The sequence below is a fragment of the Astyanax mexicanus genome, chromosome 18 (genome assembly GCF_023375975.1).
Source record: "Astyanax mexicanus isolate ESR-SI-001 chromosome 18, AstMex3_surface, whole genome shotgun sequence".
Classification (NCBI taxonomy): Eukaryota; Metazoa; Chordata; class Actinopteri; order Characiformes; family Acestrorhamphidae; genus Astyanax; species Astyanax mexicanus.
Window position 1 is genome coordinate 10,365,916 of NC_064425.1, and position 27,821 is coordinate 10,393,736.

At 32.7% G+C, this 27,821-nt stretch overlaps 1 protein-coding gene across 6 annotated transcripts; it reads right to left on the reverse strand.

Annotated features, from left to right (window-relative positions):
• LOC103044023 (mucin-2-like) lies at positions 1–27,419 on the reverse strand. Of its 6 annotated transcripts, none has more exons than XM_049467358.1 (57): positions 27,366–27,419; positions 26,872–27,258; positions 25,120–25,467; positions 23,174–23,563; positions 21,879–22,268; positions 20,816–20,878; positions 19,458–19,511; positions 19,046–19,099; positions 18,889–18,960; positions 18,116–18,169; positions 17,934–18,005; positions 17,476–17,529; positions 15,328–15,381; positions 15,035–15,088; positions 14,783–14,836; positions 14,592–14,645; positions 14,339–14,392; positions 14,093–14,146; positions 13,865–13,918; positions 13,444–13,497; positions 13,196–13,249; positions 13,003–13,056; positions 12,759–12,812; positions 12,520–12,564; positions 12,303–12,356; positions 12,021–12,074; positions 11,709–11,762; positions 11,514–11,567; positions 11,330–11,383; positions 11,008–11,061; positions 10,798–10,854; positions 10,464–10,520; positions 10,129–10,182; positions 9,803–9,856; positions 9,605–9,637; positions 9,247–9,300; positions 8,915–8,965; positions 8,724–8,777; positions 8,118–8,168; positions 7,915–7,968; positions 7,533–7,586; positions 7,240–7,293; positions 7,080–7,133; positions 6,787–6,840; positions 6,581–6,634; positions 6,322–6,375; positions 6,130–6,183; positions 5,915–5,968; positions 5,731–5,784; positions 5,503–5,556; positions 5,278–5,331; positions 5,094–5,147; positions 4,866–4,919; positions 4,711–4,764; positions 4,092–4,145; positions 3,869–3,969; positions 1–652 (listed from the first exon to the last, which is right to left on the reverse strand). In XM_049467358.1, exons 1-57 carry the CDS (start codon positions 27,388–27,390, stop codon positions 572–574), a joined length of 4,437 nt encoding a protein of 1,478 aa, XP_049323315.1. In that variant the 5' UTR covers positions 27,391–27,419; the 3' UTR covers positions 1–571. The 6 variants fall into 6 exon arrangements, with proteins under 6 accessions (XP_049323315.1, XP_049323314.1, XP_049323316.1 ...); XM_049467357.1 differs by having other exon boundaries at positions 9,584–9,637; XM_049467359.1 differs by lacking the exons at positions 7,240–7,293; positions 7,533–7,586; positions 7,915–7,968; ... (4 more) ...; positions 9,605–9,637; positions 9,803–9,856.
• Between the last annotated feature and the right edge of the window lie 402 nt (positions 27,420–27,821).

Below are 27,821 nucleotides of genomic sequence, written 5' to 3' on the forward strand. Positions count from 1 at the left end.
GCGCATCTATTAATAAAGAGAATTATTACATGTCTTTTGTTTGTTTAAAGCCTCACAAGGTGTACTTTTCCTGTCGTTAAGATAGCAAAGACACACTGACAAGCCTTAAACCAAGTGCGTGGTTGACGGCTCGCCTATAGATCACTAAAATAGGGCCTGTAGTGTCCAACTAGTTCACACCAGTAATCATTCACATATCTGCCAGACTTTCCAACACCCAAATTGCACAGTAAAATAAGCCCGGCTTATTTTAATTCTGATTTTCAAACAGTTTCTACAGTATGTTGTGATCAAACAAAGCCTTTCTGTCAAAAAAGTATGTCAGTCATAAGTAATCATACACTACAGATGCTGCAGATACAAGTTAAGCTGAAAAGCCCTTTAGTGTTCCTATAAGACTCTATTTGATGATTGTTGAGACTGGCAAAGCAGTCAGTCTCCCAGTAGGCAGCTCTATAAACAGTAGGCTGAGGAGAAGCTGCAATCAGTTTTCAAGAACAATCTGCTTCCAACAAAACAGGTTTCCACCTCATTTATGGCGATTTCAACAAATCCAAAAATCGAAAATCAATCACGGGGTAATCTTACGAGTGATCCTCACGCGCACTCTGAAGTTGTGAGGAAAGCCAAGTCCAAGGATTTCCTCCTCAAGCTTAAAAGAAAGCATAAAAAGAAATTATCAGTGTTATTCTTAAACTTTGATGAGAATATTAATATTCAATTCCAGTTAACTCAAAAGGCAGGAGAATGTAAGCAGAGGCGGTCTTTGCATAGAGGCATTGCTAGGCAACTGCCTTGGGCCCCTCCCACTGCAGCCCACTGACTAGCTGCAAACTTTCCATAGGCCTACAGCTGGTAATTGGGGCCCTTTGGACAGTAATTCACAGATAGTGCGTTCAGAAATTGTGATTCTTGTATGTTTAAAATGGAAACAAAGACAACACAATAAATTACAAAGAAATACAGTTCAGTCCACACCCCCTCTCTTTTGTGTTAAAATGGAATATTCCATCCATGCCATGTGGCCATGCCGTGAACCACGAACGAGCGGAATTAAGGTGAAATTAAGTGTACAAGTGGGTTTTGAGTGAAGCCATGAAGCACCACTTGCTACAAAAAGAAAAAAAGAAGGAAGAGGCTAAACTAAAATTCTAAGATTCTCTTCCAAAACTGATTAGTTTTTTTTTATCAATAAAATACTAAAAATATTTAAAATTAATAAAAAGTAATTAATATAAAATAAAAACTCATTTAAAACACAATCAAAAGCTATCTAATAGTGCACAGAATAATATAAGTTTCAGTTAGTTTCAGTTTCAAATAATTGAACCAGCTCCCCAAACCCTCAACCTGTACTTTATATTTGACAATATTTGTTTACTTTACAGGTCCTCACCCATCTTAATTTTAGTTGTTATATTATTTTTAGTCTCGCGCTGAATGTAGCTCCGTGCTGCGGGAGGGAGGGGGAGAGAGAGAGCGCAGCGCGGCGCAGCGCGGCTCATTTTGCCTGATTTCTCTTGATTAAACATCAATAAACATGTGAATTTAATACCTTTTAATACCATATATTTTAATTCACTTGATAGGACCTTATTTATTAAAACTTTTTTTTTTTTATCGCAATGCCGCGTGCGCTTTCCTTTTGACTGACGCACGCGTTCCTTATGACTGACGCTAAACTGTTTGATCCAGTTGTTATATTATATTATATTAATACCATTTTAACGTTTTTCGTTTCTATGTTTTGAAATTCGTTAGATTATATTTTTGTTAACATTTTGGGTTTATTTTCGTTTGTTATTTTTCTAATAATAATAGAATTTACATAATTTATTTTCAAAGTACCGTGCCCAACACTGGCTGACAATGAGCAAGTTTCCTGGCACAACCAGCATGAATGACATGAAATGTTTAAAATGAATACAGACATGTAGAAAAACGAAGACGAAGACAAGCTGTAACCTAGATATAAATAATAATAGTATAATAATAATAGAATAATAATAAATAATAGAATAATATGCTAATTAGGCATATTTGTAGCAGTAGGGTATTTTAATTTTCATCCCTGACTCTAATTCATTTAAGTTATATTTGATCTTTTTCTGTACAATCCCTGCTAAAGTTTTAGGTGAAGGAGACCTAAAGAAGGTCAGTGCATGTTTCTGGAAAAAAAAAAAAACAGTGGGTGTTGCATCGCAATGGTAACCATCCATCGCGATGTTGGGTCATAAATGAGGATGGACGATGATATCCTCCATCGGCACAACCCTATTTCTCGCATATTAATATTGATGGGCCCCCTAGCTAAATTCGCCTTGAGCCCCCAAATTGCCAAAGTCCGCCACTGAATGTAAGTAATGTTCTATGTAGCCAAAACTTACTAAGCTATGAAAAGTATATATTTGCTTGGTGACAATGGCTTAATAGGGCATAAGGATGAGATCATTTACGTGTGCCCACGTGTGCGAGATAATTTAAGATAATTTAAGTCATGCCCTCAATCCCATTACAAGTTACAGAGGCACAAAAATGAGATAGTTTGAGATAGAATGAATTAGTTGTGGCTTTACCATAATAAGGCATGGGAATTAGTTGATTCAGCTGTGAAGTATAAGTAATTAAAACAATAAAGAATAAGATAAATACATTTTGGCCATGACTTATTAAAGCATAAGAATGAGATAAATGAGAAAGTTGTGGCCATAAAATATTCAGTAATGGCCTCAGCTTAACAAGGAATGGGAATGAAATAAACAAGTTGTGGCCATGACTTAGTAAAGTATAAAAATGAGATAAATGATATGAAATCATGGCTATAGTTTATTCAATAGATCATTTGAGACAAATTGTGGCTATGGCTCAACATGGCATGCGAATGAGATAAGTAAGATTTAGTAAGGCATAAGAATGAGATAACTTGTGACCATAACCAAAGATTTAATTGAGATGATTAAGTCATGCCCACAACTTACAAAAGGGACAAAAACAGGATAATTTGAGACAAGTAGTGGCCTTAGCATAATGTTATAAAGGTGTGGGAATGAGTTTCAGTTATGAGAAGAATGAGATAAATGAGATGAAGTGGCCATAGTTTATTCAAGGCTTGGGAATGAGAATCAAGGTTCAATGACCTTATTAGACATGAAAATGAGATGATCAAGTTATAGATAATTAACTTGTGAACAAGCACAAAAAAATAGATAATTTTATACAAGTTGTGGCTATGACTTATTGTGCCGCAGGAATGAGAATTGTGGCCAAGATTTAGTAAAGCATGAGAATGAGATAATTGACTTTTGATCATTTTTAGTACGGATTTATTAAGTCATGCCCACGACTTACAAAAGGGACAAAAACAAAACAATTTGAGAAAAGTTGTGGGAAAACTTGTCTCATATTATCAAGTTGTGTGAATGTGGCATGAGAATATAATAATATAATAATATAATATAATATAATAATATAATAATAATATAATATATAATATAATATAATATTATAATTATAATATATAATTATAATAATAATTATATTATAATTATAATTATATATATAATTATATATATAATATATAATTATAATTATATTATAATATAATTATAATATAATATAATATAATATAATAATATGGCATGAGAATCTGATAATTATATTATTGCTGTGACTTACTAAGGCATTAGAGTGAAATAATTAAGATCTAATAACTTAATCTTTGCAATGTATGCAGTGAGCTATTTATCAGTAATTTAAATAATGGCTTAAAAAATCATTTCAAGCTGGTGAACACAATGATTAATAATGATAGAGTAGTTTTGTAATTGCATATAGAATATTATAAACTTCTACCTGAGAAGCCACTCACCTTTAATAATACCAACTTCTCAATTTCAGACTCAGATAATTCTCCTTTCATAGTCACTTTTGCTCTAAGTCCAATCAGGCCTGAGTCTGCGTCCTCTTTGGCTATGAAAATCCAATAATGCAAAGTAATACATAAATTACAATTTACACTTTAATAAAAAATAAATAAATAAATAAATAAATAAATAAATAATACTTTACAGCACAAAGTTCACAGCACATACCTGCTGGTTTAGTTGAGGAATCTGGAGTGGATGAGGATTCAACAGTTGGATAAACTGTGTATAAAAACATCTATTGATTAATGATTTCTTCTTTTCTAATTTTCAAATGGGAACAATATGTGTCACAAAAAACACTATATTGCCAAAAGTATTCGCTCTGTCAGGGTGTACAAAGCAGGGAGACAAGGAGAGCAGACGCAGAGGCAATTATTTAATAATAAAAATAAACAGAAAGCAAACAATAAACCAGAAATAAAATAAAATAAACCAAAACAACATAAAAACAAGGAGTAAACTGAGACAGGAAACAAAGAATAACCAACAACAAGAACCAACAAGGGAACACAGAAACAAAGGGGCTATATATACACAGAAGTAGACAGGAAACAGGAAACACATGGGACAGGTAACAAGGGGGTGGAGTTACAAATAAACAAAAGTGAAAACACTAAGGCGGAGACATGGGAGGAAAACAGGGCCTCCCTCTAGTGGCTGGAGAACCACGACATGGCGTGTAAGGCGTCCCTTACAATATGAACTAATATAACTATTTAAAACTTATGGTTACAATAATGTATTTATGATTTATGTTGTGTATATATGTGTTCATAACACACACCTGCTGGTTTAAGTTCATCAGCTGGGGTGGGCAAGGGTCCAGCTGTGGAATTCTCTGTGCAAAAAAAAAAAAAATACATACATAATACAGATATTTCATATACAGTATTTCATGAAAAATTGTTATAGGTTACAGTGTGTATCTTTAACACATACCTATTGAATTAGAAGCATTAGCTGGGGTGGCTGAGAGTCCAATTGTGGAATTCTCTGTGCAAAAAATATATATTTGTTGTTAAAAATAAGATAAATCTGACAAAATAGACTTAACTGAAACAATCTTTATGACATTTTAAAACTTTAACAGAACCACGACAACCAAAAGAATGTTTGGAGAAAGATATATTCCAAGATATATTTCAAGCTACAGTTGAACAATAGTACCTGATGGTTGAGAATGATTGACTGGGATGGGTAAAGGATCAACTGTGTAATTCTCTGTGCAAAAAAAGAAATACATAATACAGATATTTCATACACGGTATTTCATACTAGGGAGCAAATGAAAAAATATGTATGTTACAGTTTGTCTCTCTAACACATGATTCTGTGTATCTCTAACACATACCTATTAAATTAGAATTATTAGCTGGGGTGGCTGAGGGTCCAACTGTGGAATTCTCTGTGCAAAAAATATATTTATTGTTAAAAATAAGATAAATTTGACAAAATGGACAAATTGAAATAATCTTTATGACATTTTAAAACTTTGGTAAAACCCCAATGATCAAAATAATGTTTGGAGAAAGATATATTCCAAGATATATTTCAAGCTACAGTTGAACAATGGTACCTGATGGTTGAGAATAATTAGCTGGGATGCGTAAAGGATCAACTGTGGAATTCTCTGTGCAAAAAATATATATTTATTGTTAAAAATAAGATAAATCTGACAAAATAGACTTAACTGAAACAATCTTTATGACATTTTAAAACTTTAACAGAACCACGACAACCAAAAGAATGTTTGGAGAAAGATATATTCCAAGATATATTTCAAGCTACAGTTGAACAATAGTACCTGATGGTTGAGAATGATTGACTGGGATGGGTAAAGGATCAACTGTGTAATTCTCTGTGCAAAAAAAGAAATACATAATACAGATATTTCATACACGGTATTTCATACTAGGGAGCAAATGAAAAAATATGTATGTTACAGTTTGTCTCTCTAACACATGATTCTGTGTATCTCTAACACATACCTATTAAATTAGAATTATTAGCTGGGGTGGCTGAGGGTCCAACTGTGGAATTATCTGTGCAAAAAATATATTTATTGTTAAAAATAAGATAAATTTGACAAAATGGACTAATTGAAACAATCTTTATGACATTTTAAAACTTTGATGGAACCCCAATGACCAACAGAATGTTTGGAAAAATATATATATTTCAAGCTACAGTTGAACAATGGTACCTGATGGATTAGAGTTATTAGCTGGGATGGGTAAGGGATCAGCTGTGGAATTCTCTGTGCAAAAAAAAGGATATATAAGGATATAATATGGATATTTCATATACAGTATTTCAGACTAAGGAGCAAATGAAAAAATGTTTGTGTTACAGTGTGTATCTCTAACACATGATGCTGTGTATCTGTAACACATACCTACTGAATTAGAATCATTAGCTGGGGTGGCTGAGGGTCCAACTCTGGAATTCTCTGAGCAAAAAAGTAAATTAATTGTTAAAAATAAGATAAATTTGACAAAATGGACTAATTGAAACAATCTTTATGACATTTTAAGATATATTTCAAGGTACAGTTGAACAAAGCATGAATTTCCCATATATATTTTAAGATATGTCAAACTCATACAATCATGGTCACAACAGCTTCAATTATGTTGTGCATCTCTAATACATACCTACTGTTGTAGACTCATTAGCTGGGATGGATGAGGCTCCAACTGTGGAATTCTCTGTATTAATAAGACAGAAACAAATCCTTATTTTAATACATTTGACATAAATCCCTGTTATTGTGAATAGTTGAGTAGGTTGAAGATAAACTGATTAAAGTTAAAACATTCTTTCCAAATTTATATCTGAAGCTACATTTGAAAAATGGTACCTGCTGGTTTAGATTCATTAGCTGGGGTGGGAGAGGGAACAACTGTGGAATTTTCTGTGTAAATAAAGACATAAATTGATCAATTATTTAGATAAATCTGATGTAAATTTCTATTACAATGAACAAATAAGTGAGTAGAAGATTAACTGATCTCTAAACGGCAAACATTTAAAGATAAAACATTATTTTCAACATTTTAGCAAGAGTCCAGTGACCAAAAATGTATAAAAAATACACAACAAAGATACACAATAATTATTAGTATATCTCAAGCTACAATTGGAAAATGGTACCTGCTGGTTTAGATTCAGTAACTGGGGTGGGTGAAGGTTTAACTGTGAAATTCTCTGTGAAATTAAAGACATAAAAAATAAAAGAAAATGTTTACATAATTCTGATATGTAAAATATATAAAACTTTAGCAAGATCTTTCTTGGTCCCTCTAAAACACACCTGCTGGTTTAGATTCATTAGCTGGGGTGGGTGAGGGTCCTATTGTGGAATTCTCTGTGCAAATACAACATATTTCATAAATACAACGACATCATTTTAATATATTTAAGATGAATTAATTTTACATTTTACTGTGGACAGATAAGTAGAAGATGAACTTCTCCAAGATGTTTATTATTTTCAATGTTTTAGCAGAACCCCCCTATTAGATTTATTTATAAAAATATTCTAAATATATTCATTAAACAGATAATGTCCAAGATGTATCTGAAGCTATAACTGAAAAATGGTACCTGCTGGTTTAGATTCAGTAACTGGGGTGGGTGAAGGTTCAACTGTGGAATTCCCTGTGAAAATAGAGACATAAAAAATAAAAAACTGTTTAAATAATTCGAATATGTTTCTGTGACTGTGAATAGATACATTGAAAGAAGATGGACTGATCTCTAAAATTCATTCAACTAAAGATGATTTTTTTTTCAGTGTTTTAGATTTTGATTTCTGTATTGGAGCCTGACACTGACATGCCATAAATCAAGCTGCATGGTGCATGGTTGGTGGCTCACCTATAGATAACTAGTAAAATAGGGCCCTAAATTTCTATATGTTTAAGTATGTTACAAAGACTTTGTTACATCCACTGAGCTCATTATACTGTCTGCCTCTTACACATACCTGCTGGTTTAGATTCATTAGCTGGAGTGGTTGATGGTCTAACTGTTGAATTCTCTGTGCAAAAAAAAGACAGTATATTGTATCATACAGATATTTCATCACATAGTCTTTAATTTACAGTCCTATAAACGATCACAAAAAAAAACGGTACATATAGATGCATATCATTTAACAAGATCTATCTGTGTCCCAATAAAACACACCTGGTTTAGATTCATTAGCTGGGGTGGGTGAGGGGGCAACTGTGGAATTTTCTGTGCAAAAAAAATACATAAGAAGATAAATAGTTAAAAATACCTTTGAGATAAATGTATTTTACTGTAAAAATATAAGTAAGTAATTATTGGATTACTGAGTGAAAGACACTCTTGTAATCCTGTATATAAACACACATTTCTAAATAGATACATTTTAAAGTTAATATCTGATATACACATCTGGAAAAAATAAGAGACCAATTAAAAATGATGAGTTTCTTTGATTTTACCAAATTGAAAACCTCTGGAATATAATCCAGAGGAAGATGGATGATCACAGGCATCAAACCAAACTGAACTGCTTGAATTTTTGCACCAGGAGTGAGTAGCATAAAGTTATCCAAAAGCAGTGTGTAAGACTGGTGGAGGAGAACATGCCAAGATGTATGACAACTGTGATTAAAAACCAAGGTTATTTCACCAAATATTAATTTCTGAACTTCTACATCTTTTTTGTTATGGTAGAAATGTTGTCCAAAGTTTATAGAATAAAACAACAATGTTCTACTCAAACATATACCTATAAATAGCAAAACCAAAAAAAAATGGTACCTGCTGGTTTAGATTCATTAGCTGGAGTGGTTGATGGTCTAACTGTGGAATTCTCTGTGCAAAAAAAAAACTGTGAATTTTATCATGGAGATATGCATTCCATAGTCTACAGTTCTATAAACTAACACACAAACTATACATAATGATGATTATATTTTCATAAGATCTATCTTTGTCCCAATAACTCGCACCTGGTTTAAATTCATTAGCTGGGGTGATTGAGGGTCCAACTGTGGAATTCTCTGTGTAGAAAAATATAATTATGCTTTTAAATTAAATATTTGACGTAAATATCTGTTACTATCAGTAGTTAAAGGTAAAATTATAAATTAATCTCCAAAAAGCTCATATTTAAATATAAAACATTCTTTAAATTTTTAAGAAAGGTTAGTTAATTTATTATTTTTAGAAATCCGACATTTTAGCTAACTTTACTGTACACAAATCACAACTATGAATAAATACAAATGCATATAATTAAACAATAACTGTAGCAAGATCTAGCTTGCTCCCTCTAACACACCTGCTGCTTTAGGTTCATTAGCTGGGGTGGGTGATTGTCCTACTGTGGAATTCACTGTGCAAATAACGACACAAATACATAATTTTAATATATCTCAGATAAATTAATTTGACTGTGAACAGATGAGTTGGAGATTAACTGTTTTCCAAAATCCATCGAATTAAAGATAAAACATTATTTTCAATGTTTTAGCAGGATCCCCCTATCAATTTTTTTTACAACATAAATTTTATGAAAAGATAATTACCAGAAAGTGTTTGGAGGAAAAATATCTAAATATATACATTAAACCACTAATTTCCAAGCTATATTTGAAGCTATAATTGAAAAATGGTACCTGCTGCTTTAGATTCATTAGCTGGAGTGGGTAAAGGTCCAATTGTGAAATTCTCTGTGCAAAAGAAATAATGTATATTATAATAATGATCATAATAATGTATCATACAGATATTTCATTGTATAGTCTTTATTTCATGTTTCTATAAACTAACACACAAACTATACATATAGATGCATATACTTTAGCAAGATCTATCTTGGTCCCTCTAAAACACACCTGCTGGCTTAGATACATTAGCTGGGGGGAGTGAGGGTCCAGATGTGGAATTCTCTGTGGAGAAGAATATAATAGTGCTTTTAAATTAAATACTTGACATACATATATATATATTAGGATTAGTAGTTAAAGGTAAAAGTAAAATTATTTATTACAATTATGAGAAAAACAAGCTTTTGTATTGGAATTTGTATCAGTATCAAAAGTTGTGTGTTGGAATCAGATCGAAACAGAAAAAAAAATTGTTGACTGGCCCATCGTTAAAATATATAAACTACACAGCTAATTTACAATACATATTTGAAGATTCAGTTGAAAAATGGTACCTGCTGGTTTAGATTCATTAGCTGGGGTGGGTGAAGGTCCATATGTGGAATTCTCTGTATAGAAAAATATAATTATGTTTTTAAATAATTCTTTAAATATTAAACATTTTCTGTTTAGAAATGTAGAAAATAGAGATTTGACTGTCAGATTTGTCAGATAACTTTCACTTAGACCACAAGTATTAATACGTTTTTTTTTGGCATGAATTATATCATACAGATAATTCATTATATTGTCTACAGTTCAACAAAACAACTCAAATATGTATAAATACAAATGCATATACTTTAACAATAAGTATTGCAAGATCTATCTTGGTCCCTCTAAAACACACCTGTTAGTTTAGAGGCATTAGCTGAGGTGGGTGATGGTCCAATTGTGGAATTGTGTGCTTTGCAAAACAAAAAAAAGACATAAAGAGATGAATTGTTTAAATTAATTTGATTTAACTTAATTAAAGATAATACATTCTTTTCACATTTTTAGCAGTATTCCTGTATCAGTTTTATTACAATAGAACCACAATGGCTAAAAAATGCTTGGAGAATAAAAGGTCTAAAAAGATACACTGCAAAGATAACTTCCCATATATACTTTAAGATATGTTACACTCATAAAATCATGGGTACTATGTATGATATATGATGCTGTGCATCTCTAACACATACCTACTGTTGTAGACTCATTAGCTGGGATGGATGAGGGTCCAATTGTGTTCCAATTCTCTGTATGAAAAAAACACAAAGAAATATATTATTTTAATGCATTTGACATACATTTCTGTTACTGTGAATAGTTGAGTATGTGAAAGATTAACTAAATAAAGTTAAAACATACTTTCCAATTTATATTTATAAGCTACAGTAGAAAAATGGTACCTGCTGGTTTAGATTCATTAGCTGGGGTGGGTGATGGTCTAACTGTGGAATTCTCTGAGCAAAATAAAGCCATGAATTAATATATAATTTTTAAATAATCTAATATAAATTACTCACAAATACGTAAGTAGAAGATGATCTCCAAAAGGCACAAAACATTAAATATCATACTTTTCAACATTTTAGCAAGATTCCTAACAGTAGAACTGTCATAAAACTACAATGATCCAAAAAATGTTTGGAGAATAAAATGGTCTAAATATAAACACTACACAGCTAATTTATAAGAGATAACTCTAAAGCTATAACTGAAAAATGGTACCTGTTGGTTTAGACTCATTAGTTGGGATGGATGAGGGTCCAACTGTGGAATTATCTGTATAAATAAAACACAAATACATTATTTTAATACATTTGACATAAATTCCTGTTATTGTGAATAGTTAAGTAGGTGGAAGATAAACTGATTAAAGTTTATATCTGAAGCTTAAGTTAAAAAACAATACCTGCTGGTTTAGATACATTAGCGGGGATGAGTGATGGTCCAATTGTGGAATTTTCTGTGTAAATAATGACATAAAGACATAGTTTTATATTTATTTTACTGTGAACAGATACGTGTGTAGTTATTGGATACAGATACAGATTCAGAGACAGATCATTTTCCAAATATAATGGAAGTTACAGTTAAAAAATGGTACCTGCTGGTTTAGATACAGTAGCTGGGGTGGGTGATGGTCTAACTGTGGAATTCTCTGTGCAAAATAAAGGCATACATTTTTTTTTAAATTATCTTATGTACATTTCTGTCATTCTGTCAAATAAGTGTGTATAAGTAACTTATTTCCAAAAGGCACAAAACATTACATATCATACTTTTCAACATTTTAGCAAGATTCCTTACAGTAGAACAATGATCCAAAAAATGTTTGGAGAAAAAAATGGTATAAGTATAAACACTACACAGCTAATTCATAAGAGATAAGTCTGAAGCTTTAACTGAAAACTGGTACCTGTTGGTTTAGATTCAGTAATTGGGGTGGGTGAGGGTCCAACTGTGGAATTATCTGTGTAAATAAAGACATATAAAGATAAATAAATACCTTTGAGATAAATACTGTATATTTTACTGTGAATAGATAAGTGAGTAGTTGTTGGATTACTGAGTGAAAAACTCTCATTATAATCCATGTACATACACATACACACACACACACACACACACACACTTCAATATATAGATTACATGTTTAATTTCTGATATTTATCTAAAGCTACAGTTACAAAAATAGTACCTGATGGTTTAGATTCATTAGCTGGGCTGAGTGAGGATCCAGCTGTGGAATTCTCTGTGCAAAAAATAACATATTATATTACACAGATATTTCATATACAGTATTTCATTGTATAGAGTTAGATAACTGTTACAGATATAACATTCTTTAATGATTTTTTTTTTTCTGCGATAAGCAAAAATCTATTAATAATAATGCTTAAACTGAAAAATAGTACCTGCTGGTTTAGATTCATTAGCTGGGGTGGGAACTGTGGAATTCTCTGTGCAAAAAAAAGAACAAAAAATATATATTTTTAATAGATTTTACATCCAAATATCTGTTACTGTGAATAGTTAAGTAGAAGAGTAAGTAGAAGTTGAGCTGATCTCCAAATTCATTATAACATACTCTAAATATAAACACTACACAGGCCATTTACATGATTTATATGCAGATACAATTGAAAAATGGTACCTGCTGATTTAGATTCATTAGCTGGGGTGAGCGATGGTCCAATTGTGGAATTCTCTGTGCAAATAACAACATAAATACAATATTTTAATATATTTGAGATCAATTATTTTTTACTGTGAACAGATAAGTGTGTAGTTATTTGATTACTGATTTCATGTAAAGATCCACACACTTCTAAATTCTGTACATACACCACACTGATAATTTCCCACATATAACTGAAGCCCCAGTTGAAAAATGTTACCTGTTGGTTTGGGTTCTGTAACTGTAGTGGGTGACGGTCTAACTGTAGAATTCTCTGTATAAAATAAAGGCATAAATTGATAAATTGTTTAAGTAATATGATGTACATTTCTGTTACTGTATAAAACAAAATATATATATTTATAAACAAAGAGTCAATAGTGTCAAATAATGCCTAAATTGAAAAATGGTACCTGTTGGTTGAGATACATTAGCTGGGGTGGGTGAGGGTCCAACTGTGGAATTCTCTGTGCAAAAAAGACATGAATATAATATAATATAATATAATAAATATAATATAATATAATATAATATAAAAGAAGCTCTTGTACCGGCAGTTGGGTATCGGAATTGGAAAATAGTGGATTGACCCATCACTAAAATATATAAACTACACAGCTAATTTACACAACATATTTGAAGATATAATTGAAAATTGTACCTGCTGGTTTAGATTCATTAGCTGGAGTGGACGAGGGTCCAACTGTGGAATTCTCTGTGTAAAAAAAAAAAAACATGAATATGCTTTTAAATTAAATAATGAACATAAACACTGTTAGTGTCAGTAGATAATGTAAAAAGATGTATGATCTACAAAAGATCTACAAAAGGCCTACAGTTAAATACAAAACATTATTCTAAATTCTTAAGAATTTTATATTTAAAAATAAAGATTTGACCTGTCAGATAACTTTTACTGAGGTCTCAGGCATTAATGGTTTAGTTTAACATGAATTATATCATACAGATAATTCATTATATAGTGTGCAGTTCTATAAACAAACACAAATACATATACAAAGAAATACATATACTTTAAAAATAGCTGTAGCAAGATCTATCTTGGTTACTCTAAAACACACCTGCTGGTTTAGATTCATTAGCTGGGGTGGGTGATGGTCCTATTGTAGAATTCACTGTGCAAATAATGACATAAAAACATTATTTTAATTTATTTGAGATAAATTAATTTTAGTTTTCAGATAAGTGTGTATTTATTTGATTAAAGATCCACATACTTCTAAATACTGTAGAAACATTACACAGATAATTTACCAGATTTAATTGAAGCCCCAGTTGAAAAATGTTACCTGTTGGTTTAGGTTCAGTAACTGTAGTGGGTGACGGTCTAACTGTAGAATTCTCTTTATAAAATAAAGACATAAACTGATAAATTGTTTAAGTAATATTATGTACATTTCTGTTACTGAATAAAACATATATATATATATATATATATATATATATATATATATATATATATATATATATATATATACTTTTTTTTTTTTTTTAAAGAGTCTACAGAAAATAATGCATCAATTAAAAAATTGTACCTGCTGGTTGAGATACATTAGCTGGGGTGGGTGATGGTCCTATTGTGGAATTCTCTGTGCAAATATTGACATAAAAACTTTTTTATGTCAATTTTATTTTAATATACTTGAGATAAATTAAAGTTTACTGTGAACAGATAACTGATCAGATTACTGATTTCATTTAAAAAGATTCACACACTTCTAAATACTGTAGATTTACTTTCCGGATACTTTCTCAGATTTAAATAAAGCTACAATTAAAAAATTGTACCTGTTGGTTTAGATACATTAGCTGGGGTGGGTGAGGGTCTAACTGTGGAAATCTCTATATAAAATATATACATAAATTGATACATTGTTTAAATAATATGATGTCAATTTCTGTTACTGTATAAAACAAAAATAAATATATTTATAAGCGAAAATTCTATAGAAAATAATGCTTTAATTTAAAAATGGTACCTGTTGGCTGAGATTTATTAGCTGGGGTGGGTGATGGTCCAACTGTGAAATTTTCTGTGCAAAAAAGACATATAATATAATATAATATAATATAATATAAAAGAAGCTCTTGTATCAGAATTTGTATCAGTATCGGCAGTTGAGTATCAGAATTGGATCAAAACTGAAAATAGTGGATTGACCCATTATTAAAATATATAAACTACCAGCTAATTTACACAACATATTTGAAAATATAATGAAAAATTGTACCTGCTGGTTTAGATTCAGTAGCTGGAGTGGGTAAGGGTCCAACTGTGGAATTCACTGTGCAAAAAAAAGAATATATAATGTATCAGACAGATTATATATATATATATATATATATATATATATATATACTATAGTATAGTATTATATAGTATAGTATTAGAATATATAGTATAGTATTAGAATATATAGTATAGTATTATATATTCTACAGTATAGTGCAGCTATAGGTACGTTTTTGTCTATATAACATGCAAAAATCTATAGAAAATAATCTTTAAATGGAAAAATTGTACCTGCTGGTTTAGATTCATTAGCTGGAGTGGGTGATGGTATAACTGTTAAATTGTCTGTGCGAAAAAAAAAATTGAATTGCATAATAATTTATTTGTATAGTCTATAGTTCTACAAACCAACACTACTTACAATACTTTTTGTGTTGTCTTAATCTTGTGTCTCTCGCTTTCTCACACACACACATAATTTTAATTATGACTAATCACAGAATATTTTTGTAATGAATACAATAAACTACTATAAATATACAGTAATTTCACTCAAAATGCTAACAAATATATTCTTTTATTATCATTGAAATAAACACTATTAAAAGTTTAAGTCTTTTGAAGAGGGAAAAGGGTGATTAATCACAATTAATGACAGAAATCTGTTGTGATTAATTGTGATTCCATTTTTACATTTGTCTTGTTATTATTGAGATTTAAGTTAATTTGAAATAAATGAGAAAAAATGTTAATATTAACATTTTTAAGTTGTTTTGAGGGAGCAAGTCATTAGTAAACAATATACAGATTATAACAATTCTGTAATAATGAAAGTAAATTAAGCCCTCTTTCTGTATTAAATCAGAGCAGGAACAGACTGTGTTTCTGCACTCTCTCTAGAGCAGGAATACGACTGTATTTCACATCAGGATCACTTTTCTAACAGCTGGGGAAACTCAACGGTTTTAAGGTCTAACCTAAAAGGTGCAGCTCTTTCCTTTAGGGAAGCTGCAGATAAGTCCAGGGTGAATGTTGAGGAGTTTCCTAAACCTTCAAACACCTCTGGAGATTTGAGAATCCTCTGACAGACCCAATCCCACAACATCACCATCAGAAGACCAGTTCCTAACAGTCAACAGCTCGTGTGATGCTCAGCTCTCCTGACAACATCTTTAGATCGGCTTAAGACTGGAGGAAGTGGCCGAGTCTCAGGATCTGCTGTGAGGAGAAGACCTGGATGATGCTCTTATCCAGATCATAGACAGATTAAATCATAGCACACTAGACCTCAAGCAGCTTGGACTGTGTGTCTCTCCACCACTCTTCCTCCAGACCCTGCTCCCTTGATTTCCAAATGAAATGTAAAATTTACTGATGGTCAGTGATGGTTTGGAGAGACATGTCATCTGCTGGTGTTGATGCACTGTGTTTTATTCAGTGCAGTGTTTTTCATGAAAATCTTACAGTACTTCATGCTTCTCTCTGCTGACAATGTTTATGGAGATGTGGATTTCCTTTTCCAGCAGGATTTGGCACACTGCCCACACTTCCAAAAGTACCGATTGGTCTTACTGTATATAATGTTCAACTTTTCTGATTTTTGGGTTTTCATTGGCTGTAAGCCATAATCATCAACAATAAAAGAATAAATAAATGCTTAAAATAGATCACTCTCTGTGTAATACATCTATATAATATATGAGCTTTACATTTTTAACTGAATTACAGAAATAAAGTAACTTAATATTAACTTTTTTTTAGATGCACCTGTACATGGGAAATATTAATGGAAGACACTATTTATACACAAAATCAGTAGTTGTACAAATAGTAAATGTTCTATATGTCTATAGATTGAATAATAGCTATAGTAGAATAATGTATTAATAATATATTTTTGTGTAAATATATTAGCTAGGATGGGTGAGGGTTCAATTTGAAAAATCTTTGCAAACAAAAAAAACAATATATTATACATATATTTCATGACATGACAATTACCAGTAATGTCCACAATTATCTATTATTATATAGATACATACATGAATTCTTAAAAAGGCCAGATTTTTTCTAGGTGTGTTGTGTATTCCTGATGACTTTGACGATGATTTAGACTCATTAGCTGGGGTGGGGTGCAACAAATATACACAAATTACAGCTTTCAGGTCTTACATCCATTTAATTTTATACAGTAAATAGAAAAGATGCAGAATTTCTATGACAGTGAATAGTTAGGTAAGTCGAACTGAGTAGATTTCCTGACTCATGACGAAATATTTCCAAGAGAACTATCCAATAGGGTTGCTAGAGGTCTAAACCTTAATACTGCATACATAAAAACTCCATATAAAAGACTTTATATAAATACGCCATGATCACAAAATGTATGTAAATAATTCAAGAAAGTAATGGTCAAAATATTGTACATATAACACATACCTGCTGGTTTAGATACATTAGCTGGGGTGGATGAGGGCCGAACTGTGGAATTTGCTGTAGAAAACAATGCATGAAAAGAGATAAACTATCTTAAGTTCTATAAACCAACACAAACAAACAATCTAATAACATTTGATGACCTCTAATACAATCATAAATGGTAGTAAACATGTACAGATTCAGTTTTATTTAAAGATTTAGGCATCTTTGGTCTTTAAGAAGTAGTAAACACAACTAATCTGCAACTAATCAAACATAAAACTCAATACTCAGTATTTTCATCAAATCCCAATGCAGTTGTAATGTCTTTCAGAAAATAAAATTAAAAGAAATCTATGTGACCTGTGTACCATGTGGTTTCCTTTAAAATTTTAATTTCGTTTTGATTTAGAGAAACATCCCACATTTTTGCCTATCTATTAAACCATACACAAATAATAAACCTAACTATGATGTACCTGCTGGGTTGGGTTCAGTAGATAGTTTTGGCAAGGGCACAGTTGTGTAATTCACTGTGAAACTGGGCATCCCTGAATGACAAAATATAGCATTTTATAATGTTTAATGAACAAGATACATGTTTTTATAAAGCATGTTAATATCCTGCATGTAAAACAGGAGCTTTAACTGTAAAACGTACCTGTTGTTTTTGATCCATTATATGATATCGTTGACACCGTGACTGTGGTATTCACTATACACAAAATATAAATACAACACAAGAAAATTACTACAGTATATCACAAAGCGAGTACACCCTCATATTTCTGTAAATGTTTTATTATATCATTTTAAAATAATTTTAGACAAGACCCCCATGAACAAATTAACCACATTCTAATGAAATGCCAATTTTCTCTGTAACTGTCCATCCTGTCGTGCAGCTTGTCTCAACCAGGTGGACACACGCATGACAGGAAATTAAAAGTGATTCAGCTAGAGTATACATTTCATAAATTTGGGGGGGGGGGGGGGGGGGAAGCTTCTCTCGTGAGCTTTTGTTTACATTCCTCCCCTGTCTCTCTGTTGCGGTCGGCGTGACTTGGAAAAATATCTTGGAAAATATCTTTGGCTTCCGGCCAAACTTAATTGCCAATCCCTGGTGTATGGCATATAAAGACTGTAACGTTGTGTTTGTCTCAAGACGCATTGAAACAACCTAAATATCTTCTTTAATTTTCTTTGTCATTTGTTCATTGACATCTAAGACTGTGTGTGTTGGCAAGGACTTGGCTATATAATTTGTATCACAATACAGGGCTTACAATTTAATATAATGCAAGTCATGCAGTTCTGTATCAAATTCAAAATCTTAAATTTGAATTTTAAAATGTAAGTTTAAAGACGTTTAGAGATTTTTTTTTGCCCCACCTATTAAACCATACACAAATAATACACTTTACTATGATGTACCTGCTGGGTTGGGTTCAGTAGATGGTTTGGGTGAGGCCGTAGTTGTGTAATTCACTGTGGAACTGGGCATCCCTGAATGATAGAAATTAGAATTTTCTAATGTGCTTCATAAAGCATAGACAGTTTAATATCCTGTATGAGAAACAGTAAAACATACCTGTTGGTTTAGAGTCACTATATGACATTGTGGACATTGTGACTGTGGTATTCACTATACACAAAATATGAATAAAAAACAAGAACATAATTATATGCAAATTTGTACTTTAAAGTGTGAATGCCATACATTATAATAATCCATCTGTCATTCATTTTTGACATTTTTCAATGTGGACTTTGTATAATAGTGACTAAATTCAAGTTAAAAGCACTTGTCCCATCCATCAACAAAACAACCCATGGAAAAGGCTATGATCATATAAAGCAAGAAATCAAAGTATTTAAAGCTGAAAACTAGAAAAAAAGCTTTTAGTTGCACACAATAAGGAAACAATGAATTATATATGTTTATTCAATGGAAGCGCTCAATTATTACTGTACTATATGTTTTAATTGTCTCTGAAGCTTACCTGTTGGTTTAGTTTTCATATGTGAAGTGGTTGATGGATTAACAGTAGAATTCACTGCACAAACAAACAAACAAATAAATAAATACATTGAATCAAGTGCAGAAAGGGGTGGAAGACTACAGTTGTCACTCTATGTTGTATATAAATTAGCGGTGTCAATCAATAAAAAAAAAAATCAGATTAATCACAACAATAATCTGTGATTAACTGCGATTAATCACACTTGTTTTTCTTAAGATGCAAGTATTAATAGTGGATCTTTAAATGTCATTAAAAAAATAATAATGTAAGAAATGTAAAATGCTTTTATATTTATATTAGTTGTGTCAATTAAAATACTAGTATATACGTGTATGTTTGAGGGGAGATAAAGCCAACAAGATGTGCAGGAATAAAGAATGCATGATAAATTGGAAAGAGGACACTTTTTTTTTACTTTATTGTAAACATCTCAGAATTAGAACTTAATTTGCTGTGTATAAAAATGCATTTTCTCCCTCTGTTTGGTTTGGTTTCACACAGGTATAAACCTAATCTCACCAAAATGTGTGGTTTATTCTTATATATTAGCCCTATAAAATACTGCTAAGAACAAACACTGTGTCTGCTGCTTAATGCTGTTTACACATGCAGTAATGTGCAGCGTCCACTGCTTGGTACTTTAAGATTTAAGCCTGTGTGAAAACAAACTAAACAGAGGGAGAAACGCTCCAAATAAATGAACTCATCAACTGATCTGAACCATAGAAACCGTAAAAACTACAGGTGTAAAAACAGCCTTTTATACCCAGCAAATTAAGTTCTAATTCAGAAATCCCTACAATCAAGCTGAGATGTTCATAATAAAGAAAAAAAAAGTTTATTTATTCTTTTTTTCCAGAGCGCCATGTTGGCTTTATCTACCCTCAAACCTACAAATAAATACTAGTATTTTAATTGACACCACTAATATTAATTTAATTGCATTTTATATTTGCTGACTCCTCTCCTCAGGCCAATCAAACCTGAAACCACTGTGCACTGTGAAAACCGAATGAGACAATATGACTGTATATACTAGCATGCCAAAGGTCATGGTACAGAATCTGGGTGTCAACACATTATCTCGTACAGATTAAAATATATGCACTACTCAGTATTCCAGTTTGATCTGAATGCACATTACCAAGAAATACATGAAGCCTTAACTGGGAAGACATTCAGATTTTGCATAAAGTTGCCCAAACTATCCATAACAGAGTTGCTTATGTAAATCACATGTATGTAAATCATATTTACAGAAGTCCTAGTCAAGAAAAATAATGAATGTAAATGGCGGTTCATGCATAGTCTGTAGCATGCATATGTATGACACTCACATGCAGTACCCGCTGAGTTAGATACATTAGCTGGGGTAGGCAGAGGCTCAGCTGTGGAATTCACTAAGACAGGAATAAATCATAGATTATTAAAAGTTAAAAAACACATATTTTCATGTCAAGAATTATATTGTTTTTAAAAATCTAATCAAATCACTTTGATGTGATTTATGAATCAGCAGTACTTAAGAAGATTTATTTTACATTGAAAGCAGAAGAGTTCCCGAGTAAATAGCGGGAAAAATATTTTAATAAATTGTATCAGTGTGCTTCTGCTACCATCCCTGCAAAACCATATATCGTCGCTGTCCAAGGAAAAACACTCTCCAAAACAGCAACTTTACAGGAGAGATAAAAAAAAAAACTTGTAAACTTTTAATGGAAGTCAATGTAAAAAGAGTTTATTTCAGGTCATTTTGAAGAGTTTCAAAATTGGTCCGTTTATCAAGAAATTTTGGCACAGTGTAAAGGACAGTTTGTCTGTTCAAATTATGCAGTAAACTAAAAATCGACAAAATTGGAGATAAGTGATTTTCATAGGACAGTGACGATATACTTGTGCATCCCAAAGAATTAGAATATCATTGAAAAGTTAGTTCATTTCAGCGGTTCAGTTTAAAATGTGAAACTCATATATTATATACAGTAGATTTATTACGCACAGAGTGATCTATCTTAAGTGTTTAATTCTTTTATTGTTGATAATTATGGCTTACAGCCAATAAAAACCCCAAAATCAGTGTCTAAGAAAATCAGAACAATATATAAGAACAATTTGTACTTTTGGCAGTATGAGCAGTGTGCCAAGTCCTGCTGGAAAATGAAATCTGCATCTCCAGAAAAGTTGTCAGCAGAGGAAAATCTTCTGGTAGAAGCTGCACTGACTTTAGACTTGATATAACACAGTGGACCAACACCGGCAGATGACATGGCTCTCAAAACCATCACTGACTGTGCACCCATCCTTCCAAGTAGCACTGCCATTTGACACTACCTTCAGGTACATTTATTTTTGCAAACTTATCTGACAACGACTGTAGTTAAAATGTGAATCTGTACTCACAGCTGTAGCAGAAGAAAGGTAGAGCCGTCAAACAGTTCTCGTCTGTCCACTGTCCAGATTGGCTGAAGGACACTGCAGTACAGTGCTGATCCAGGTAGTCATTCACAGAGTTCTTACCGTCATCCGGCTCCCCCTGCTTCCAGTAAGTGAAGGATGAGTTACTGTTATCTGACCAAGTTCTGGTCCTGTGCAGTCCAATCCAAACTCCCCAAACCCCATCCACAAATTGTATTGCAGTGATTTCAGATGTCTTCCTGAAAATCTCAAGGTTCTGCTCTTGGTTCCTTACGCTGGCCAGGTCGACATAGTGCTCCCTGCAGTACTTCTGAGCATCCATCCAGTTTTTCGGATCAGCTATCGGAACGTAAGTCCTGGTAGAGTCATTGCTTTCTGCAATTGGAAAATTTGACTAATTTTAAAGAGAAAAAGTTCAGCTTACACTGAAAAATGATGCGTAAAATTTACTTTAAAAAAGTTTGGCAACTTTCTGCACTTGCTTTTTTTTTTATAAATTTAATTTCTGATCAATTTAAGTAACTTTAACTCGGTTTCAAGACTTAAATGTTACATAGAGTAAATAAGTGAACTGAACTTCAGTCACTCCTTTCTTTTAGTAAACTTTACTTCATTTATTTTTTCTGAATCAATCCTTTCTTTTAGTAAACTTTACTTAATTTCTGCATACAATATTATCTAATTACAATTACTTAATTTATATTACTCAAATGATTTATGATACATAATATATTATCATTCCTGAAATTTAAATATTTTAGTTAAAACACATTTTACACTGTCTCAACACATGAGACAGTGTAATATTATATAACTCCACATATCTCAAAGATTTATTTTGTAAACATATGGCATGTAATACATTCTTTATACTAGTATAGTAGATAGAATGTATTACATGCCATCCATGTGTTGAGAAAGTGAGACTTGGTCTGTTGACAAAATAAATCTTTGAGATTATGTAAATATTTGAATGTGTGTTTTAACTAAAGTTATATATAATAATATTTTATAAATTAAGTAATTGTAATAAGGTATTAATGTATGCAGAAATAAAGTAAAGTTTACTAAAAGAAATAAATAATTTAGCAAAAAAAAATGAAGTAAAGTTTACTAAAAGAAAGGATTGACTGAAGTTCAGTTCACTTATTTACTCTATGTAACATTTAAGTCTTGAAACCGAGTTAAAGTTACTTAAATTTACATGAAATTTAAGTAAATTTCACATATAATTTTTTTCAGTGTAGCTCAGAAACAGACTTTTCTAGGATTTCTCTTACCTTTGTAGCAAATGAACTGATGTTCTTCAGCGCAGGACTTCTCGATCCATTTCCCCTCATAAAGTGGATGAGTGTTAAGTAGCATCAGTGCACAGACAATTCCACATTCATTAAGAGGATGCCCATTCCATCTCCTGAACTCTCTCTCTCCCTCTTTATAGAACTGAGGGTCATCCAGAGACCATCTCCAACTGTGCCCTGGATCATCGTAGAGTCCGATCCATGCGGAGCCACTGTAAGTGCCTTTGGCGGACTCCAGCAGCTTCCTCATGTCGTTCATGTTGTCTACAGTGGCCAGGTCAGTGTGGTTAGATCTGCAGTAGCTCTGAGCCTCAGCCCAGCGTTTGGGTTCGTTTACAAAGCAGTATTGACGAAGGGAACCAGCAGGACCTGAAGGAAACAATTGAGAGTAAGAACTGGTTAATTTTATTGTGACAGCAACCAAATCTGTAAAGTAATTAAGTTTTATCTACCATGTCCACAATGTCCATCATGTGCACTACTACATAAAAGTTTGGGATCATTCTGAAATGTTCTTATTTTCATTGAAAACACATAAAAAATAGCAATTAAAACAGGACATGCAGACATTGCCAGAGTATTTTTTATAGAAATTATGACTGTGCACTATAATTTTGGTTATTTCACCCCATGCTTCCTGGAGAATCTCCCACAACATGGATTGGACCTACACAGTCTTCCTTCCTACCATACAGTCAAGCTCCTCCCACAACAGGTCAATAGGGTTCAGATGGGGAGACTGTACTGGCCATTCCATTTCAGTCAGATTTCTGGCAGAATTCCTATTTCCTAAAGTTGCTGACACATGTTGGAGGTGTGTTTATATGGATGAAATTGGCACCAATCAGGCACAAAATCTTGTTGTAGACTTGCTTCTTCCAGCTCCCTTCCACTCTATCTAAATCTCTGATTTCACCACCTCCAAAGCATCCTCAGACCATCACGCTACCTTTACCATGCTTTCCAGATTGCATTAAGCATCTCAAGCATGATGTTGCATATTTTCATTGCTCCTGCACCTCACAAATGTCTTTCCTTCTGTTTGATCCAAAGACTTCAAACTTGACTCATCTGTCCACAAACAACTTCTTCCAGTCTTACACTGTCTGTCCATTGTCTTTTCTATTTGACTCACCACAGTCTTTACATTTTATGGGCCAGCGTAATATATGGCTTTTATTTGGAATTCGTTGACACAAAGTCCAGCATCCTGAAGTTATGTCTTTCAAATGAGTTCCGTTTTGTGTAAATTGTACACTCTAACATTTTTATATTTTCTTGCACAGTTGTGCATCGGGGCCTCCCACTCCTTTTTCTGTTCTAGTTAGAGCTAGTTTGTGCTCTTTCCTGCAAAGCATTGAATAGCCTTTATTTCTTAACACAACAGTAGACTGACGGGTTTCTAAAGAAATTTGTTTCTTTCTGGCCATTTTGAGCCTGTAAGCAAGCTTAGATTCTAAACTAACCTAGTATGTCATGTTCCCTTTTATGCTTGTTAGTAGAAGAGGAGATTGAAGCCTAAAAAAATTTTGATAATAGGACTATATGCGAAATTAGCTTCTATAAAAAAAAAAGCTTTAATGGGAACAATTTCCTTCTTTACAAAGTATCTTATTCACTTAAATCAATTATGTAATGGATAAATATGTTTATAAATTGCATAAAAATATGTTTTTATGAGAAAAGAGTAAAATTAAAAAGTGATCCAAAACTTTTGAGTGGTAATGTACAGTAGATAAGCACTAGATAAGTTAATCTGTTTCACTTTTATTCAGGAAAAATGGATAAAAAACCCTCAAACAGGAATTGAAAATATACAAAAAGTGATTACCAGCTGTGATATAGAATACTACTAGGTAGAACTTATATAGGATGTATATCTAACGTATATCTATACCCCTGCTGTAAAAGGACTGAAAGCTCACCTATGTGGCAGATGAAGGGGAGTGTGATGTTGCAGTTCTCCTCACTCCATCTTCCCGAGTCTCCAAAAGACACAGAGGTGCAGGATGGACCCAAACTCTCTAAGCTCACGTACGGATCTTCTGATTTCCAGAACCTAAAAGACGAGTTGCTCTGGTCCGACCAGAGTCTAGTCCTGTACAACCCGATCCAGGCAAAATTAGTCGTCACTATGTCTGCAATCCTGCAGTTCTCTTGGCGGTTCCTGATGCTGGCCAGGTCCGTGTGATGCTTCCTGCAGTAGCGCTGGGCATCAGTCCAGTTTTTGCTGTCGTGTATCAGAACCAAATTGTTGGTGGCATTTTTTCTTCCTGATGAAACAAGAAAACTTCAGGTAGAACCGTAATAATGTGCATGTAAAGAAGATCATTACATTTTCTAGATTATTTTAGATTCTTCTGCAGTCTTCCTTAACATATTAAACACTCAAACACACAATATAACCATACTTAACCTTAATCACTCATAAATACATTAATAAAAGTGCACAGCAATTATTACTAAAGTTTTGGTTGTACTGGGAGGAGTGTTGGAGAGATGCTATAATTGAGTTGAGAGATGCTATAATTGAGTTGAGAGACTGGGTTTGTATCAGATTTAAATGTCTAATGGGTGCATTCATACTTTCTTTCACATAGTTTTTCATGTGGTTTAACCTTATCTAGATATAATCCTAATAGTGGAGACGGTTAAAGTGAGAGTAAAATTGGTATAAACTGAATATTGGTTTCATTAAGAGCTATTCTGTATAAAAAATCCTATCCAATGATCTTCAAGCCTTTGAAAGTTTACAATCATAGATCTTTACAGTTTAACAAACACGGATATTAAGGTAAAACACAGGCGCACAGGTGCACCACTGACTAAATACAACGTAGACAGATGTCAACAGTCAGACGTTCATTGCTATCTTCGTAGCACAGACACGCTGTGTGTGCTCAACGCATGTACACCACTGCAGAATACAAAAAAAAAAAAAAAAAAAGCATTGCTGTTTCCGTAAATTAGCTGCTTGTGCTCCTGCTCAGTCTCTTCTGCTTGGACACGTTCCGGTAGCTGAGCCGGTAAAATAGCAATCCCCCAAATTCATAGCACACCTGCCTCTTAAATGGAATGGTTTATTGCACATCACACCCAAAACACATCCATTAAGAGAGTTAAAAAGTGAATGCCTTTTGCTCATTTTGAGCTGTGCAAGGTGTACTTTTCTTGTGGTTATGATAGCAAAGACACACTAACATGCCACAAATCAAGCTGCACAGAGCTCGCCTAAAAATCGCTTAAATAGGGCTTTTTTATCAAATTATCAAACCGGTTGTGGATACTGTGGCTAACCGGTTTTAGAAAAATATTGTGAAACTATCTGCTAAACCTGAATAAAGTTACCTCATCTGGTGTTTGATATTAACATTAATATATTATTAATGTTAATTATCCATCATAAAATAACCTATGCAGCAACAGATCTTCCTTTTAGCTATGTTTAAACTACAGGACATGGCTTTACGATGTTTCTAATTGCTGGATTTTGAAAACACTGGCATACTATCACTATTATCAATATTACTGGATATAAAATGTTATGACAGCTTAATTACAGACAATTCATTCTTAAAACCATAATCCCACGACCACCTAAAATCATATACTGATTAAGCTCCAGAACCATTGCTTTGGTTCTTTTATTTTATTTATTTATTTTTTCGTTTTCTTACCATCAAAGCAGACAAATGAGAGCAGCGTTTCACAGGGTTGAAGATACCATATGCCAACATCTGATAGCACACAAACAGACTCCTTCCTAAACACGCCTGCTTGTGTTGTGAGCCAGTTCCTGAAGTCTTTTTCTCCTGGTCTGAAGCCCTGAGCATCATCCAGAGACCATTTCCAGGAGCTGTTTGGGTCATCATACAGTCCGATCCAAGCAGAGCTCTTATAGGTGCCGCGGACAGACTCCAGAATCCTGCTCTCGTTTTGCATGTTGCTTACAGTGGCCAGGTCTGTATATGTGTGTCTGCAGAAGCTCTGAGCCTCAGCCCAGCTTCTAGGTTCCTTTACAAAGTGGTACTGATGAGAGAGGCAGCAGGGCAGCAGGCAGAAACCTGAAGATCCAGATCAAAATGTTTAGGTCACAATGGGTTGATATCTCAACATTATAAAGATGATGATTATTAGTAGTAATTAAGAAAAGATATTTTTTTATGCTTACCGAAAAACAGCAGGATGGAAAACATCACTTTTAAAGACTCTGCAACCAATATAACATGAATTATAAGCCAGTATGTTGAACAATGAAGATCTTAACAGAGCAGTAATACGAATGTTCTAAAACTGCTGTGCTGAATACAGTCCACCATAAAAACTAACTGCCTGAAACTGATTAATGATTAATAAAGGACCAAGCAACAGATTGGCTACACTTACACATGAGAAAAGATTTAAACAGAATGAAAAATTCAACATCATGGAACATTTGGTTTAACAATTACTTTAGTTTTATTGTAGATAATAGAAACTTACATTGTAAATAAATACTGAAGTGATTCAGATTAAGAAGGAACACATAAGGAATCATCTAGTAACTTAAAAAATGTTAATCAAACATTTTCTTCATCTTCATTTCTTAAAGTATTTTTTTCTTTACTTTGTTGAGTAGTTTTTGCCA

Bases quoted from the DNA above. Each gene is read 5' to 3' on its own strand.
- LOC103044023 (XM_049467357.1), bottom strand. From the start codon at position 27,390: ATGTTTTCCATCCTGCTGTTTTTCG. The intron at 11,763-12,020 runs GTACCAGTTTTC...TATTTTGCACAG, and splicing joins TACTGAATCTAAACCAACAG to AGAATTCCACAGTTAGACCA. The intron at 5,969-6,129 runs GTACCATTGTTC...TTTTTTGCACAG, and splicing joins TAATAACTCTAATCCATCAG to ATAATTCCACAGTTGGACCC.